Source organism: Eptatretus burgeri, chromosome 5 (assembly GCF_056783735.1).
Source record: "Eptatretus burgeri isolate ZD-2024b chromosome 5, Ebu_testis_v1, whole genome shotgun sequence".
In the NCBI taxonomy this organism is placed as follows: Eukaryota; Metazoa; Chordata; class Myxini; order Myxiniformes; family Myxinidae; genus Eptatretus; species Eptatretus burgeri.
In genome coordinates this window covers 57,620,076-57,637,997 of record NC_140965.1, presented here as the reverse complement: position 1 = coordinate 57,637,997, position 17,922 = coordinate 57,620,076, and the positions used below count along the sequence as shown (strand labels likewise).

Below are 17,922 nucleotides of genomic sequence, written 5' to 3'. Positions count from 1 at the left end.
CCAGAATGACTTTCGACAGATCAAGGGTAAACTTCACCCTCATGTTCCCCAAGCCTTGGGGATATCAGGGTGTTCACAAATAGTTAATATGTCACATGGTCTGGTAGCCATTTTTGACTGAACGAAAATCTTGAAAAAATTATTTTTAAAATTCTTTCTCTTGAACTGATTCAATCGATCAATGTGAAACATCACAGTTATGATCTAGTAGTCAAGGGGAATATAGGTTTCAAATTTCAACCTGATCAGACACATTGTCTGACAGCCAGAATCATTTAATATTTTGAATCTGTGTTCAGGGATTTAAATCAAACTTGGTACAAGTATGTATAATTATGTAATAATGTGGGTGGAAGCATATCTGACGACGTCATGACGTCGTGACGTCGAGGAGTACCCTTTTAGTTTCCTTTAATCTAATATGACTGGCACACCATCTGACCCTCGACATCAGAGTTATCACTAAAATGTTCTCCACGGGAGTCGCTCCTATGTTTAAAGCTTCACAATGGTCGGACAAGTCATTGCAGAGAAATGCACTTTTAAAGTGAAAATATATAGGCACACACACACACACACACACACACACACACACACACACACACACACACACGTTATGCAATCGTCTTGCAATCCCTTGGGGGTGAGCCTAAAAAGAGGAAGTTGCAGTTAACTTTGGAAGGATGCCAGGTTCTGTTGTCTGCTAACTGCAAGGGATTGTGAATGAATTCCTATTTACATGGGCTGTTAGGGTTAGATCAATGAATTGATCCTGTAAATAGACTGTAAATTGTAAATGACACTTGAAATTCCTGTAAATTGACTGCTTTCTGGAGGACTGATTCAAGCATTTTTTTTAGCTTATAAAGATACAATGATTTTTTAGTCCATTTTTTTTTTCTTAAAATTTCTCTCATAGGAGGCCAGGTTAATTGAATTTTCATTAAGTAACAACTGCATGTGTACTGTTATGAGGTAGTGGGTGCAGCATGGGGGGGGGGATATGCTGTATTGTTATCTTTAAGTGCAGAAGGCAGGAATGTTTGTTCCTCATAAAATACTTGTCATTTTCTGGTGTTCGTTTTCTTCTTGTCGGTGTTTTTTGTTTATTTTTTCTACAATCCCAAACAGGGATTGTAGAGAAAATAAACAAAAGAGCATTGGGAGTATGTAATTATGTTTGCAGAATGAAAGATCATAAATTGTAACTATGTAAGTGGAGGGTGTGTATTCTTCGACGAGAAAGGCGTGAGTAGGAGATTGTGAACTATATTTGACCTGGAATGGCATGACTTGGCATGGATGTGATTCTGTTGATGCAGGAAGTGCCATTGTCGATCGTGAACTGGAGCTATGCCATTGTTTGCTGTGAAGAAGGCCCATGCTGTTCCTGCTCTGCCCTGCACCAGGCTCGGTCGTGTAATGGTTCGACCGTCCGCTCTGTGTCTGGGAGGTCGTCGGCCCAAACCCTGATCAAGTCATACCAAAGACTTTAAAAATGGTATGTGCTGCTTCCTTGGTTAATCTTCAGTATTCAAAAAAGGATAGAGCATGGACAAACACCCATCCATAGGATGGCAACCATTGTGCAGGCTTGATGGGCCTAATGTCCTCCTTCTTCTGTGTTGAAGTTCCTTGTAAGGGAACTTGTATTATATCAATAAACGCATGATAATTACATATTATTTACCTCTCATTTGGTCTTCAGTCATCTGTGAGTCCTGGAAAATAAATAATAAAAGCAGTGTGAAATGGGATTATAAGTTGTACGTCATTGGTGTCATTTTTACAACTATACACAACATCAAAATAACACTTCTTTCTTCTTTAGGAATTTGTGAGGAGAAATTAAATACCAAATATATTTGAAAAAAGTACTTTTTTAGACACTCAAATTACATTGTCAAAATAAAAACTTTCAATAGCAAATCACCGATTCAGGAAATATTGGACTGTTTTTAAAGAAAGACTTGCGCACCATGAACAATGGTGTAGACCAGGGGTCGGGAACGTGTGGCTCGCGAGCCAGGTATGGCTCTTTTGATGATTGCATCTGGCTCGCAGATAAAATTGGAGTTTGAAACTTGGAAAGCCCAATATTTCTCGCAGAAGCTTTACCTATAGTTTGAATGGTGTCGTGCTTCATTCATGTGCAGGGCTGAACTTGGCAGAAGGAGAGAAGAAAAAACACCTCCGAATTGTCTGAAGCGGTTTTTGTTTCGTCCAGTCATGCGGCCGACGCGAGTAGTGATTTTGGTTCCTCCAATGACGTGCCGCCGCCGAGACGCGTCACGGAATTCATCTCGACCAATCACGCGCCACCGCTGAGGCGACTCGTGATTTCGGTTCCTCCAATGACGTGCCGCCGCCGAGACGCGTCACGGAATTCATCTCGACCAATCACACGCCACCGCTGAGGCGACTCGTGATTTCGGTTCCTCCAATGACGTGCCGCCGCCGAGACGCGTCACGGAATTCATCTCGACCAATCACGTGCCACCGCTGAGGCGACAGCATCCCAGAGTCGGCCGGCCGCACCTCTCGAGTATGTCAGCCCGTGCGCAGGCCAGCCAGACTCACTTGGGTCAACATCTCCCTCTCTCTCATTTGCTCAAAGCTAACCCTTCGACGAAGAAGATGGCGAAAAGAAAAAAAGATGAGGAGTATCGTACATTTCAGGACGAATGGGCCGAAGAATTCGCCTTTGTGGAGAGAGCAGGTTCTGTGGTGTGCCTAATTTGCAATGACAAAATTGCATCGATGAAACGGTCGAATATAAAGCGGCACTTCGACACGCGCCATGCTACCTTTGCATCAAAATACCCTGTGGGAGACAGCAGAAAGAAAGCGTGCCAAGAGTTACTGAGCAGGGTGCAAGCCAGCCAGCAGCAACTCCGCGTATGGACCCGGCAAGGTGACTATAATTCCGCCAGCTTTGCTGGATCTTTAGCAATAGTGAGGAACGGAAAACCATTCACAGATGGCGAGTATGCAAAAACGTTCATGCTGGATGTCGCCAATGAACTTTTTGATGATCTTCCGAACAAAGACAAGATAATCAAACGGATACAAGACATGCCTCTGTCGGCAAGAACTGTTCATGATCGTACCATCATGATGGCAAACCAAGTGGAGGAAACGCAAGTGAAGGACATAAATACAGCGCCGTTCTTTTCCCTGGCTTTGGATGAGTCAACAGACGTAAGCCATTTGTCGCAGTTCAGTGTGATTGCAAGATATGCTGCTGGTGATACACTGCGCGAAGAAAGTCTTGCTGTTCTGCCAATAAAAGGGTCCACAAGAGGTGAGTATTTATTCAAGTCTTTCATGGAGTTCGCTCAAGAAAAAATCTACGAATGGATAAACTTATCTCGGTGTGTACTGATGGTGCTCCGTGTATGGTGGGGAAAAACAAAGGATTTGTGGCGCTTCTCCGTGAACATGAAAATAGACCCATCCTAAGTTTCCATTGCATTCTACACCAGGAGGCACTTTGTGCTCAGATGTGTGATGGGCAGCTTGGCGAAGTGATGTCGCTGGTCATTCGTGTGATCAACTTTATTGTTGCCCGAGCCTTAAATGGTCGCCAGTTTAAAACACTGCTGGATGAAGTTGGAAATAACTCTCACGGTCTGCTTTTGCACAGCAATGTGCGTTGGTTGTCAAGAGGGAAGGTGCTTAGCCGTTTTGCGGCTTGCCTGAACGAAATCCGGACTTTCCTTGAAATGAAAGGGATTGAGCATACTGAGCTAGCCGAAACTGAGTGGCTCCTCAAGTTTTACTATCTCGTGGATATGACTGAACATCTGAACGAGCTCAACGTGAAAATGCAAGGCATTGGAAATACAGTGTTATCCCTTCAACAAGCCGTGTTTGCTTTTGAAAACAAGCTGGAGCTCTTTATCATGGATCTTGAAACAGGTCGTTTACTACATTTTGAAAAACTGAGACAATTTAAAGATGCATGCATAGCAAGTGAGCCCACTCAAAACTTTGATCTCCACCAGTTAGCTGGCTTCACATCCAGTCTCCTACAGTCATTCAAAGCACGCTTTGGAGAATTTCGTGAGCACACTCGTCTTTTTAAGTTCATCACCCATCCAAACGAGTGTTCACTGAACACAGCCGACCTGAGTTACATTCCTGGTGTCTCCGTCAGAGATTTTGAAGCAGAAGTGGCTGACCTGAAGGTCTCAGACATGTGGGTGAATAAGTTCAAGTCACTGAATGAAGATTTGGAAAGAATCGCACGACAGAAAGCAGAGTTGGCGAGCAAGCACATGTGGACAGAAATGAAAAAACTTCAACCCGAAGACGAGCTGATTATCAAAACTTGGAACGCGCTTCCTGTCACATACCTCACACTGCAGCGTGTGAGTATTGCTGTATTGACCTTGTTTGGATCTACGTATGCATGTGAGCAGTCATTCTCACATCTTAAAAACATCAAGTCCAACCTACGATCACGTCTAACGGATGAAAGCCTCAACGCTTGCATGAAGCTTAACCTCACCAAGTACCAACCAGACTACAAAGCCATCAGCAAATCCATGCAGCACCAGAAGTCCCATTAATGGTGAGTATTATAACAACATTATTTAAAAGAATAAATTCAGAGGCTTATTATACTCACATTTAGTTGAATTCAGTCTTAAAATATATTATATGGCTCTCACTGAAATAGATTTCCAAATATTTTGCTTTAATGGCTCTCTGAGTCAAAAACGTTCCCGACCCCTGGTGTAGACTATAGAGGGATGCACAAAAACCTAACTATGACTGCAGAGGATGGTATTGTCACTGTCATCTGGTTCGTCTCAGTTGCTTGGTTCAAATCCAGCGAGTAGCGTCAAAGCGACCTCAGAGGTCAGGTGAGTGAATGGCTCCAAGTCGAATCACGGCCTTTTATCGATACGGGACGAGGGAGGAGACGTGGCTGGCTGATTGGAGTTATGGCAGTGCACAGCAGCTTCGCAGATCTGTACACCATATTCGTGCAATCGTTCCCAGCATCTGCTTGTGTCGTTCTGACACTCCATCCTTTTATCACCTCAGACTGGCACGTCATCGATGAAGCCCTGCACCCCTACCGTCTCACTCACCATTGAAAGATGCAAATTGGTGTCTGTCTGTCTGACCGTGATATATTTGGTCCTTACTTATCTAATCTAATCTCAACCAAACTTGACAGGAGGATGAAGGCTCACATGATGGAGGTTGTAACGACTTCATTTGCACCCTCCCCAAGATGGCTTTCTGCCTAGGGTGAAATCCATGTTCAGGTGTATAAATAGCTTATTGTGGAATTTTTCCAAGGCTACTTCAAACAACAAAAGTAATAACAGCACGAATGATAGTGTAAGTAAAGCATAATAGTAATGTTCTTGCAAAACATTATTAATACCAATAATATCCCTTCTCCCCAAGGGGTTTTTCCTCCTTGGACAAACGCCGCGTTAATGTGTATAAATAGCATATGTCGTTTCATGGGGCACCCCTACCGGAAGTAAAAAAAAAATATATATATATATATATATATATATATATATATATATATATATATATATATATATATATATATATATATATATATATATATATACCACAAATATGTATGATTACCTTTTTAAACAGTCGCTACTGCTGTTTAACACTAAACTCAAAGGGAGGAAACCCGATGTTCTTGAGGCATTATAAGCATTATAATACTTACAACACAGACTAATGGACCAAAGCCTATATCTCCTGTAATATATATGTATCCCAGAGAAGATAATAACATGACATAACACTTCCTGCCACTCCCACAGGGAGCGAGTGTGCTAGTTTTAGGAAATATCTGCTCTATTTTATGGATTATTAACCTTGAGCAGTCATTTTCAAAGCTGTATCATGGAAGTTTCATTAAATGATATATGAAATTGTCTTTTCTATTAATTTCTATACCCATACCTTATCAGGGAGTTTTGAAAGCTTCCTCTGCTCAGCATGCTGAAAGTGGAAGCACCTTGCAAGGGTCTCAGTCGATACTTTGCCAGCCGGCTGTGCTGCATCTGATATACAACCCAGATGTTGTGATTGCTTTTTACCTTCACCAATGTGAGTTTGCATCGTGCTCTCTTGTTGAGATATCTGAGTGCCTTGATTTGAAGGCTGAAGCAAGGAGCAGCCCATAAGCCGCTGCAAGGCATCTGTTGCTAATGACCCCTCACAAGGTCTGGCGGAAGGTGAGGAGCTTTTCATAGATGAGCATGCCTCGCTTAGTGAAGTGATTTCTCCTTGTGATGTGGACCACCTCACTTCAGGCTCTGGCCTTATCTGAAGTTTTTTCTTGCATCCTTCTTGCAGTCCAACAGAGGGTGCCCATGGTTTGTATGTGCATGTTGTTGGGCAGTCTTTATGCAGCTCACGACGTGGAACATCATACCACAATTCCCTCATAGCAACAGCTGGTCTCTTTGCCAGCGTTGCCATATGTCCCACAATTCCCTTTGCAGCCAACACATCTGTTTCATCACTTGCTGACCCACCAGTGCTCACAGAACTAGATGACAGACTTCCAGCCATTGAGGGTGATGCTGTGGTAATACCGCTGTCTGTGGAAGGGTGTCTTGCACCTTCACTCAAGTGCTGCGATGCTTTTCTGCTTTTCTCAGCTTTTGCAGTACCCCTTTTAAGAGTATCCATGGATGAAGGTATGTCCAAGAGCCGAGCAACTTTGTCAATCTCACCCCCTGATCCATCAGATGCATGTGGAAATGTACACATATCTCCACTATGTGCAGTTGCTTCTGACTGACTTGAGTCAGAACGCTCATCTGTAGAACTTGATTGGCTGGAACCTCTTGCTGCAATGGCTTGGGGGTGCATGCAACTTGTCGAGCCAACTGTAAAATAGAAAGAATATATGGAAATAATTAGTTCTTTTTCTTTGTAATTACTTACTAATATTTCTACTTATACACCAGTGTGTTGGAAAACCATCAAAATCAAGCAAGTTATCAATTTCAACAGAACTCACATTTTGTTTTGAATTCAAGAGCAATCCAATGCTACAATATTAAATAAAATAAGGCAATTGTATGTATGTATGTATGTACACTGTACAATCATGGCCAAAATATTGGCACCCTTGCACTTTTTTCAAATAACTCACAATTTTCTCTAAAAATGAGTTGAAATTGACAAAAGTATTTGGTCTCCACAATTATTTATTTCACTGTTAATATTACAGAACCTTTGTTTTTTATTCAGAACTTAATATATCCTATTAAATCATAAAATAAAAAGAAATAGCATTGACAAAATTATTGACACCTGAGACTTAATATTTGGTATCACAGCCTTTGGACAAAACTGCAGTCAAGTGCTTCCTATAGCCATGAATGAGTTTCTTACACCTCTCGACTGGTAGCTTGGCCCACTCTTCTTGTGCAAACTGTTCCAGTTCTCCCAGATCTGAAGGGTGCGTTCTCCAAACTGCCGTTTTCAGATCACCCCACTGGTATTTAATGGGATTTCGATATTGACTCGATTCTGGCCACTTCAGAACAGTCCAGCATTTTGTCTTGAACCATTCCTGGGTGCATTTTGAAGTGTATTTGGGGTCATTGTCCTGCTGCAAGACCCATGACCGACAGAGACCCAGCTTTGTGACACTGGGTTGAACATTGCACTCCAAAATGCCTTGGTAATCTCCTGATTTCATGATGCCATGCACACATTCAAGGCACCCAAAGTCGGAGGCAGCACAGCAACCCCAAAACATCACTGAACCTCCTCCATGTTTGACTGTAGGGAAGGTGTTCGTTTCTTTGAAGGCTTCATTTTGTTTTCTGTAAACATAGAGATGATGTGCTTTCCAACGAAATCTCTAATTTGATCCCATCTGTCCAGAAGATATTCTCCCAGAAGGATTTTGCCTTGTTCACATGTGTTTTGGCAAACTCCAGTCGGGCTTTATTTTGTCTCTCTCTCAGCAGTGGGGTCCTCCTGGGTCCCCTACCATAGAACCCCTTTTCGTTGAGTTGGTGATGGACGGTGTGAGTTGAAACTGTCGTACCTTGTGTTTGAAGGTCAGCTTGAATCTGTTTTGGCTGTTGATCGAGGTGCTTTCTCTACCATTCAAGCAATCCTTCGCTGCAATCTTCGATCAAGTTATCTCTTGCGGCCACATCCAGGGAGGTTGGCTACAGTGCCATGGGCCTTAAACTTCCTGATAACATTGCGTACGGTGGACACAGGAACATCAATGTCTCTGGAGATGGACATGTAGCCTTGAGATTGTCCATGTTTGGTTCGAATCTTGTGTTTGACCTCCTCAGACAATTCTCTGGTTTTCTTGCTTTTATCCATGCTCAATGCAGTGCACACAGTTACACAAAACAGCAGAATGACTCCTATTATCGATTCAAACCGGTTGAATGGGTGATTTTAATATTGCAGGCACCTGCAACTCACCACAGATGAGTTCAATTCCAAAGTAAAGGAGAATCACCTCGTTGAAATCTAATTATTTCTAACAACTTCTAAAAGGTGCCAATAATATTGTCCGGGCCATTTAAGGATTTCTGTGTGGAATAAGATAAGATTTCGTAATTTTTTTCAGATTTTTTTTGTTTTGTTCCATTGCAAACCAAAGAAATAAATGTGTGGATACCAAAATATATATTTTTTTAATTTCAATAATTTTCTGGAAGAAATGGTGCATTGTTTGAAAAAAGTGCAAGGATGTCAATATTTTTGGCCACGACAGTATGTATATATGAAAATCAGAGAAAAAAACAGGGCTGACCCAATATCCACCAAATTTTGCATACGTATTGGTACATACAAAGGGTCAGGTCATAGGTACAAGCCCCCGCTCCCCCCCCCACCCAAACCATTGAGGGCGATTTTCACCCAATCATCACCAAGTTTTGCATAAGTGTTGGTAGTACCCCAATGTAACCCTCCAACATGGCTTGCCAATTCTGTCAAAGGGAGCACTTGTTTCTATTATAATTAACATCTCATTACAAAATAAATTGGTGCAATTGGCAAGACATAGCATGTTTATAATATGTGGCAGAACCACAGGCACAACCGACTTGGTCGACAAAGATTAGGTCGAACATTTCATCAGGAACTATCATTGTTTAAAACAACGACTCTGCAGACTCTGTTGCATGTCTTGGGTTTTTCAAATTATGGGTCACATTTTAGTTTTAGTTCAGCTAGCTTTCATATATTTTACAAGTTAGAGCTACCTGGCATGGTTTGAGCAGCACTTGCTTTAAATCAAATTTCTTTTTCTCACTTTGTTCACATCACAGTGGTAGTTGTCCTGAAATACCCGAAGAAAGGCAAAATCTTGAGTTTCTGCCTTCTCATCACCCATTACAAAGTTTACGTGTATCTGCTGTCTCATATTGGAGAAGCAGAAAATATGTGACATCCTCAGCTGCAACAACGTCAAATATCCCAAGAGAAATATTTAGAATTGTCTGGGGTATCCCCCCCCCCCCCCGGGAGGGGGGGGATCACTTAATTCCTTGTGTTTCTTGATCAGAGTACAAAGACTTTCCAATCTTACATTAGTTTAGAAAGAAAGGCTCTACTGTCACCATAGAATAGATGGCATAGGCAATTCCATCCTTGGATGCCAAAGTTGAAATTTGGTTTATGGATTTCGCAAGTGTCATGCCATGCATGACATCTTTCTTTTTTGTTTGTCTGTGAACTGCCTGTACATCCACCTTTGGTGGCAGAGGTAAACAGATATGTTCTGTAGAGTAGTCATTGTATTTAAGATTTGCTCTACTGGAGCCCTCCACCCCCCCCCCCAAGAATAAAAGAGAGAAAATATAATATCCTGATATACCAGGCTCTAATTTGTGGTAGTGGCATGTGAATGTGATGTACTGCTGTGGAATCTCCAAGAAAAATATTCTCTTTTTTTTGAATTTACACTTTAACATATGTGATTCAATTTTTTTGTTCCCATTTGGCTGTACTCATACTTGACGAAATGGCAATAATAGAAAGTTTGACTTTATTTCTCTGGAATGGCTCTGGATTTTTGATATTTCTTTCAAATCCCAAAATTCTACATTTCACTGTTCATTATATTCAGTTGCATTATGTTTGTTGATATGGTATTGTCCATTCATGTCCATTATCATTAAATATATTATAATGAGTGTCCCTTATAACAGATTCTCCTCTCTTTGTTTTAGTCATGTGATCAGTGACATATGGGTTGTGGTCATATTTGGGCTTGTCAGGATATTTGCACTGGTCCTGCAATATTGTAAGTGTCATAGTTTCCAATATATTTTGTACTCATCCTGGCTTTGTTGCTTTATTCTAGGACAGCTCCACTGGCTGAGCTTCTGTATCAAAATTTGATGATTGCAGATTCAATTCCTGACCCCAATGGGAAGGGAAAAGTAAATCACCCAGTGTATTTCAATTCCAAAGAAAGTGCTTTGGCAGCATACGCTCTGCTGAGGGAGGTATTTGGACCTAACATGGGACAGATAACTCATTATCATTATCATGATCATGCTATCTTACATTCACACCAGCATGCATATTCTATAAACCTTGGCCACCTTGCACCACAGTCAGTTAAGAATGTCAGGTAAATACAATGTGAAGAAATACAATTAACTTTGGTGCAGGAGGACGTCATTCGGCCCATCATGCCTGTGTTACACCAAAACCAGATACTATCACCAATCCATATGCAAGCTACCGACAAATCCTGCCAATACACCTGTACCTCTCTCTCCAATTATTCTCGATACCTATCTAATTCCAATTTAAACCATCTACTCTTTCTGCTGTCACTAGTTTTGCTGAGACCATTCCACGCATTCATTACTCTTTGACAAAAAGACTCTTGCCATACTACCACCCTAACCCTCTTTACTTTCAGCTGCGCCCCCCTGGTCCCGTCAATGTCCATTTTGCTTAAAAACCCTTCTGTATTTATTTTGTCAACATCCAAAATGATCTTAACTGCCTCAATCAGACCCCCTCGTGATGACCTCCTTTATAACATATATAAAGTCCTGTTTCCTTCAGCCACTCCTCATAACTTTGGCTCGCTCGGCCTAGAATCAAACTGTTCTGTGGAGAACCCCATCCATGCAGCTACGTCCTTCCTCTTATTCAGAGTATTAATAAATGTCTGTGCAGAATGCATCTGAGTCTATGAGAACAGAAAATTTAAAGGTTATTTTCATTTCCAGCATCTGCTTCACAACACACTTAATTTATGCTTTTGATTCTATAACCTAAGTTAAACTTCATCCCTTCAGTGTTCTCTTAGTTTTGCTATGGGTGAATGTAGAAATAACCTGTCTGTTGATAGCTCAATATTGTAATTACAAGCAGTTTATACATAAACCTCTTACATTTTTCCCTTGCATTGACATTTACTTTTTGTACTCATCCTGCTCTCTATAATCTTTCACGACGACTTCGAATGACGTTTGACCTCAAGTCAGCACCAACTTTCTTATACCTACCTACAGTTTTGTCAAAAAAATTCACTGAGAGCCAAGATGGAAAAAAAAGTGTGAAACTCCCCCTTGTGTACCAAATGCTTCTGGCATCTCAATTTTCCAAGCAGCAGGGAATCTGGCAGCAGGTGGGCATTCTTCTGTCAGCTAAAGAAGATCATCTCTCAGTTGACCTTCCAATGCATTAAATTTATGATCATACTGTGTACCACAACCCAAGTATGGTGTGAGCATCTTTTGTGAAAAGTACGAGTGTGTCAAGTAGTCAACTGCATCTTACCAGAAAGGCAAAATGGAGTTCTTCGGAAGGAGAGGGGTGAGGCAAAACCAGCCACGAAGCAGTCAAAGAGGAAACAGATCTGATCGGCCTCAGCGCAGGAGAGAAAAAACACACCAGCACCTGTCACAAGGATCAACAAGACATGTAGATGCCTTGGGAAAGCTGCCAGCAGATTGGAGTTGTCAGCTAAGTAAGTGTTCGAGTAAGGCTCCATTCTTGGACTGTCACATAAGAGTAACTGTACGAGTCTGTCTTCGCTTACGATTCACAATTAATCTTTCTGTGACAGCATTAATTGAAGTCATCAGAATCCGTTTGCACGTGATTATATATTATTTAAATTGAACAAATGTTTCATTTTTACATTTAGATTTTTTTTTTTAAACAAATACTTTGAGAATAACATTACAAGACTAAATGTTAGAGAATAGTCTATCTATTTGAATAGAAAAGACTGCCTTTGACCTTAATCACAGTATCTGCTATTGGCTTGTCAAAAGTATTGCTTGAGAATATAACACAATATAATTTGTACAATGTGGAGCTTATGTGTTCATGAGAACAGTTTATAAACCATCATGAAAGTCTTCTCAATTGCAGTTTGTAACATAGACTTTGATTTAGCGACTCTACAAATGTGTAGTGAAGGGGTCAATTTTACAACCTCAATTGTTGTTTTAAACAAGTTCCGCATTGTTTTCAGATTCACTGAGTGGTGCTCTATCATTGTTAACTCCTCATTATTGAGAGTTTCCTTGATCCAAACATTAGAACTCTCTTGAGCCAGCCTTGCAGTTGTCACAGGAACCCATAATAGGCAATTATAGGACCATCCTAACTTGAAATATTTCAAAGTTATAAAGCAAGTCATATTGTTTTTCTGAAAAACATCAGAAATTAATTACACGAACGGAATTTCAATCCACACTGAATAGCCACTTTATTACAAAGTGGAGATAATATTGGGTTGGGCAACCAATTGATTTCATTAAAACTTGAAATTATATTGCTGTAGCATCAATGGCTTGATTAATGACAAGCTCGTTACAGCGGGGGGTTAAAGTTCCGCGATGTCCCAAGCAGCTCAACTGAGGAGACATTCCAAATTGATGGCGGACAACATGCGCGGATCATGAGAAGAGACAAGAAAACCTTACAGTTTTTAAAACCAACAGGTTTATTTATTTCCTGTGATAAAAAACCACAACCAATAAAAACCAGAGATGATTGAATCGCGAGGAGACGATGGCAGGTTCAGAGCGAAGGAATGGAATGCAAATAATAAATAATGATGTACAATGAGGTAAAAATTAATCTAAACAAACTAAGATGCCTCACTCAGTCACAGATGGGGGAAAGCGAACAAAAATTGGGGGACTCAGCTTTGGTGGCAGCGGGGACGAGCAGGTGATGAGAGATGAGGCGAGCAGACGATGACCATGACAATTAAGAGACGAAGCGCACTGGCAGGTTGACAAAATGGGGAAAGGCAGGAATGACAAAATGGACAGAGGCAGCTAGTCAGGACGAAGACAGGCAGGCAGGACATCCTCCTCAAAACTCTCCTCTTCTTCCTCGGACCAACCAACTCTCAGCCGTGTTCTCCTCAGACTTTCTTATTCTGTCCTCTCCAATGCTCTCTGACCAAATGCCAATTTTGCTTCTACCTTTTCTCTCTCTTGGCAATGCTCCACCCCTCCCATGTGATCTATTGCTCTGCCCCACCCAGGCGATCCATAACTCCGTCCCTCGGGAAGCGTTCATAGCTCTGCCCCCCCCACCCCGCCGTTTCATGCCGAGTCTCCTGGTGCCCCCCGGTCGAGGTCGACAAAGAGGTTATATACACGATTTCCTTAACCATAATCCCTCACTAGTTATTACCTCACATCGCCCCCTGTATGGTGCACATGCGAAGAAGACAATTCTTAAGCTAACCTTTCCGTACTTATACATCGAGATGGCTAGCTACTCGTCCACAGACCATGCTAATCAATACATTCCTATCTACTGTATGGTGAAATCTAACCTTTCCCCCTCCCCCCCACCCATAAACACAACTTTACATTTACTCTATAAAATGCTGTAAGATGTGTTTTTACATTCAGTTTTAGTATTTTGGTACCAATAGAAATACAGTAGTCGTAATGCAGCAGTATGGCCTAATCTTTTCAATAATTGCAGAGAAATACACACATACTGAGAGTTAGATTCACTCCAAAAGTAGTATTGAAAGAAAGGAGATAATGCAGGAAAAGTCAGGGGGGGGGACAATAAACTTCAGAAGTTCCCAATCATAACTACTGGTAATTGTTCACCAAATGCAGTAAATCCAAAGTAGCTGCAAGACTATAGCTCATTCACTAAAAATGTCTCTGGACAGACAACAACAATGCTAACAAGGAACTGGTGAGTGATCCAACAGAAGCGTCTCCAGGTTTCGACCTCCCCCGGAAACAGTGGTCTGGGCTCGACAAGATCCAGACTCTCCATGCAAGGACATCACACAACCTCCACAAATGGAATTTCAGAGAAGCCAACATATGATAGCAGACTCTATTCATGACATTATGAATGAGTGCCACCGACGGAAATTTGATGTAGGATTTAGGGCAATCCATCTAACAACAGACAGTGCTGTGACTTGGCTGTCCAACTTGGACTTGAATCTGTGAGCTGTAATTTGTCATATGCAAGATTAGACTGAAAACTTATTCTCACAGGGATGGATATGAGATTGCTTGCAATTTTTACCATAATCTTTCGCTTTACACCACTAATGCAGAATATCAACACCTGCAGCACGTCATCAGCATGTCAACTTCGTCACATCTAAATAATGAAACCATAACATCAGTGGAACCAGGAAAACAAAGAATTGGCTCACCAACTCCTGTCAATGAAGCTTCAATAAACTTAAGCTTGTTTGATGTAAACACCAAAGCATCATTTGTATTTATGTTGAAAATGCTTATCTCATCAAGCAGCTTAGTGATGAAGGCCATGTTGGATGTCCGCCTAAAAAACAATCATATTAACAGGGCCATTACTCCTGGTTGTGACATGCCAGTGAGTTGCTAATTATTCCCTGATGTCCTTCAAAAGTGAAAAATTCCTGAAGCCCTCCGTCAAGTATGCTATCGCCCAGAAATTGGCCTTTTATTTTGCTCCTGCTATGTCCTGCTTCACAAAAGTCCCATATTCTTCTTTTAATAAAGATTTGAGGCAGTGCAGCTTCATTAATAGGAAAATGATTCAAGCAACCTTTTTAAAGAAGAGCTTCTTTCCATAAGATTATGAAATGATTGCAAGTCCTTTCTCTTTACCTGAACTTGAATGTGAGCCGACTTCGAAGGCAAAGCCACCAGGAACAGCTCCATACCGGCGTAGTTCCGACAAGCCCCAGTGTGCAAATGACACAGGTGGACTGTGCTTTGTTAAAGCAAATGCATTGTGACGAAAATGTAATGTGGCTGGACCAGGTTCCATCCTTCCACCAGAGGGTATATTAACAGCAAAGCTGTGCACTGTATGGCAGAAAGAAAATACATACTAAGCCATCAAATTTAGTACTGTACATAAGTTTCTGATAAATCATCTTTCACAGTCTACATAACAATACAGTAAATAAAATAATGTGATGTTAAGAAAAACAAAATTACTTGAATAATTGACCATCATACTCAGTTAGTAAAGTATAAAAGTGTTTTTGTGGCTGTGAATTTGAAGTGCACTGCACGACTGTAACTGTAGAGACATGACAGCAGTAAATAGACACCATGATTTTTGAAGAATATATTTATTTATTTAAAATTTGAAGAACATTTGATCCATTTTAATACATATACTAATATTTAGTAGACTTGCCATTTGCAGATTTCAATGCTTTTACTCTTTCAAGCATAGAATTAACGAGTTCCGAAATTTTCTCTTGTGAGATTTCTGTCCAGGCTTCACGCAGAAGGTTCAGCAATTCTGCCCGTGATGTTGGTTTCCTGGACTTTTTCCACACAGCTCGATACAATATGGCCCAGAAGTGTTCAATGGGATTCATGTCAGGAGACTGACAGCCTTGGAAGTCGCTTGATCCCATTTCTGTCTTGCCATTCTTTGGTCTTTTTTGCAGTGCGGCATGGAGCTTCATCTTCCATGAGCAGAGTGTTATTTTTGACCATCTGATCAGTGGAGAAGACGGGGAAACGTTCATCCTCAAGGAGAGAAATGTATATCGTAGAGTTGATGTTGCCAACACACTCCACAAGCTCTGACCGACCAGCGTTCCAGATTGCTCCCCACACCATCAGTGAAAAACCACCGTGTTTGATAGTTGGCTGCAATCGGTTCAAAGAGAACTCTTGAGTGGGAAGTCTCCAGACCCATATGCATCCACTGTCAGAAAATTGTGCAAATTGTGACTCATCTGAAAAAATGACAGTTTGCTAAAACTCCAAGGGTTTGGTGGCCATCTCTTCAGCCCACTTCTTTCTCCATTGAATGTTGTCTGGCCTCAGAAAAGGTTTTCACCTAGCTGCTCTCCCATAGTAGCCCAATTGATGAAGGTACCGCATGGCAGTTCTTGAGCTAACTTGGACCTCCTCTGCAACATCTGCTGCCTTGAAACGGGGAGTTTTCTCAATGGACCACTTGACAGCTCAAAGACACCTTTCTGAGGGCCTAGGTCGAACAGAACGGGAAGCTGTGGATTCCTTGCCTTCACTGGTGAATTGCACAATCACCCGATTGGCCATAGAAAGTGGAATGCCAAGGTTCTGAGCTATCTGACGCTGGCTAACTTCACCTTCCGATTGGCCAACAATTCGTCCTCTTTGAAAATCGCAAAGGTCATGTGCTCCCTGGGTTCGTGGCATAGTTATTTGTTATACACGACCCAGGAACTCATTTCTGCAAATAAATAGTTGAATATTAATACAAATTGTTGAGTAAAACTTGCTTTATAGAGATGAAATGAATAAATTTCAGGTGTCTGTTTACTTCTGTCATGTCTCTGTACATCATAAAAATGCGAAACAAGTACAGATTTTTTCTAGATGTCATAGTTTGCTGCAATTGATGAAAAAGAGGGCTTGTTTGAAGGAGATTTCTTCTCTTAAAAGGATGTAATTGGCCATTTTTCAAAAGGATATATCATCTCTCCAAATGGTCTTTTAAAATAGTGTGTGTATGCATGTGCACGCGCACATTCTGCATGCGTTCGTTCGTGCGCTCAGCCCCTCTCCTCAAAAGGGCATGGGACAGGACTAAAGTTTCGGTAACATATATGTGCAGTCCAAGCTCCATCCTCTCCTCAGGAAGACATGAGTACATCTTTTCAGTACTTAGCGCAATGTGAGCACATCTTTTAAGTGCATATGTAGTACAACTTAGTGCAAAGGCACTTTTGCCATGTACACAAGGTTGATACTTGTACAGCTATGAGTATGTCAATTAAGTGTTTCGTATATTGTTGAGATCGAGCCCTGAAGGGGCTTTTGCCACACACTTACGACAAACCACTTTACACCTTGGAAAAACCGTTTTATTAATTTAGTCAGTTATTGGGCTTCATAAAAGATTGTTCTCCACTTTAAATTCAGATTCAGATTCTATACAGGTGGGTAAACAGCTAATATACGGTATATGTCAAGCTCATTTCAACCACTCACTGACTGACTAATATTAATGTTCGTTACCCACCGGATGACATCGAAAGCTAAAATTTTGTGTGCCGACGGACACCAGGAATATATATAAATATATTGTAACGAATTTCACCCGCCCGGCGTGCGATCGGCCATGTAACTCGAATCGCGACGCGTCGCCCACCGGAACGGACAATTCAGTCGTGACCCTCCTGGAACTACCGCCAGAAGCCAGTCACGGGTGGGGGTTTAACCTCACCACGATCGTGCCAATTGCCCACCTGCGCAGGATAGGGTTGCTCGCCAAATTCGACCTTCCTAAGTACCTGCGGGAGTGGTCGACTGGGCGATCGTACCTCGCCGCAGGTCGACTTTGGACACGAACCGCTTAAGCAGCTCGTTCCATGCTGCAGGGATAACCGAGCGGAGTTATCGTCGACCTCGATGGTTCAGATTACTTATCAGGTGTTTCAACCCATGACCAATCCCTTACGTG

The 17,922-nt window shown here is 41.5% G+C and overlaps 1 protein-coding gene and 1 long non-coding RNA gene across 9 annotated transcripts in view; one reads left to right on the top strand and one right to left on the bottom strand.

Annotated features, from left to right (window-relative positions):
• LOC147026494 (uncharacterized) overlaps positions 1–17,922 on the bottom strand; it is a 65,329-nt gene that overhangs the window by 7,495 nt on the left and 39,912 nt on the right. For 5 of the 7 annotated variants that reach the window (XM_085881953.1, XM_085881948.1, XM_085881949.1 and 2 more), the window contains 4 exons: positions 15,114–15,314; positions 11,791–11,910; positions 5,953–6,887; positions 1,691–1,721 (listed from right to left, as the gene is read on the bottom strand). In XM_085881953.1, coding sequence (XP_085738079.1) covers positions 1,691–1,721; positions 5,953–6,887; positions 11,791–11,910; positions 15,114–15,314 — 1,287 coding nt within the window. The remainder of the gene's footprint in view (positions 1–1,690; positions 1,722–5,952; positions 6,888–11,790; positions 11,911–15,113; positions 15,315–17,922) is intronic. The other 2 variants (XM_085881950.1, XM_085881952.1) reach the window with 2 other exon arrangements.
• Positions 1,363–17,922, top strand: part of LOC147026496 (uncharacterized) — a 33,568-nt gene continuing 17,008 nt past the window's right edge. The window contains exons 1-4 of one of the 2 annotated variants that reach the window (XR_015058372.1): positions 1,363–1,501; positions 5,961–6,695; positions 11,523–11,638; positions 11,794–11,980. This is a non-coding gene — a long non-coding RNA (uncharacterized LOC147026496). The remainder of the gene's footprint in view (positions 1,502–5,960; positions 6,696–11,522; positions 11,639–11,793; positions 11,981–17,922) is intronic. The other variant, XR_015058373.1, reaches the window with a different exon arrangement.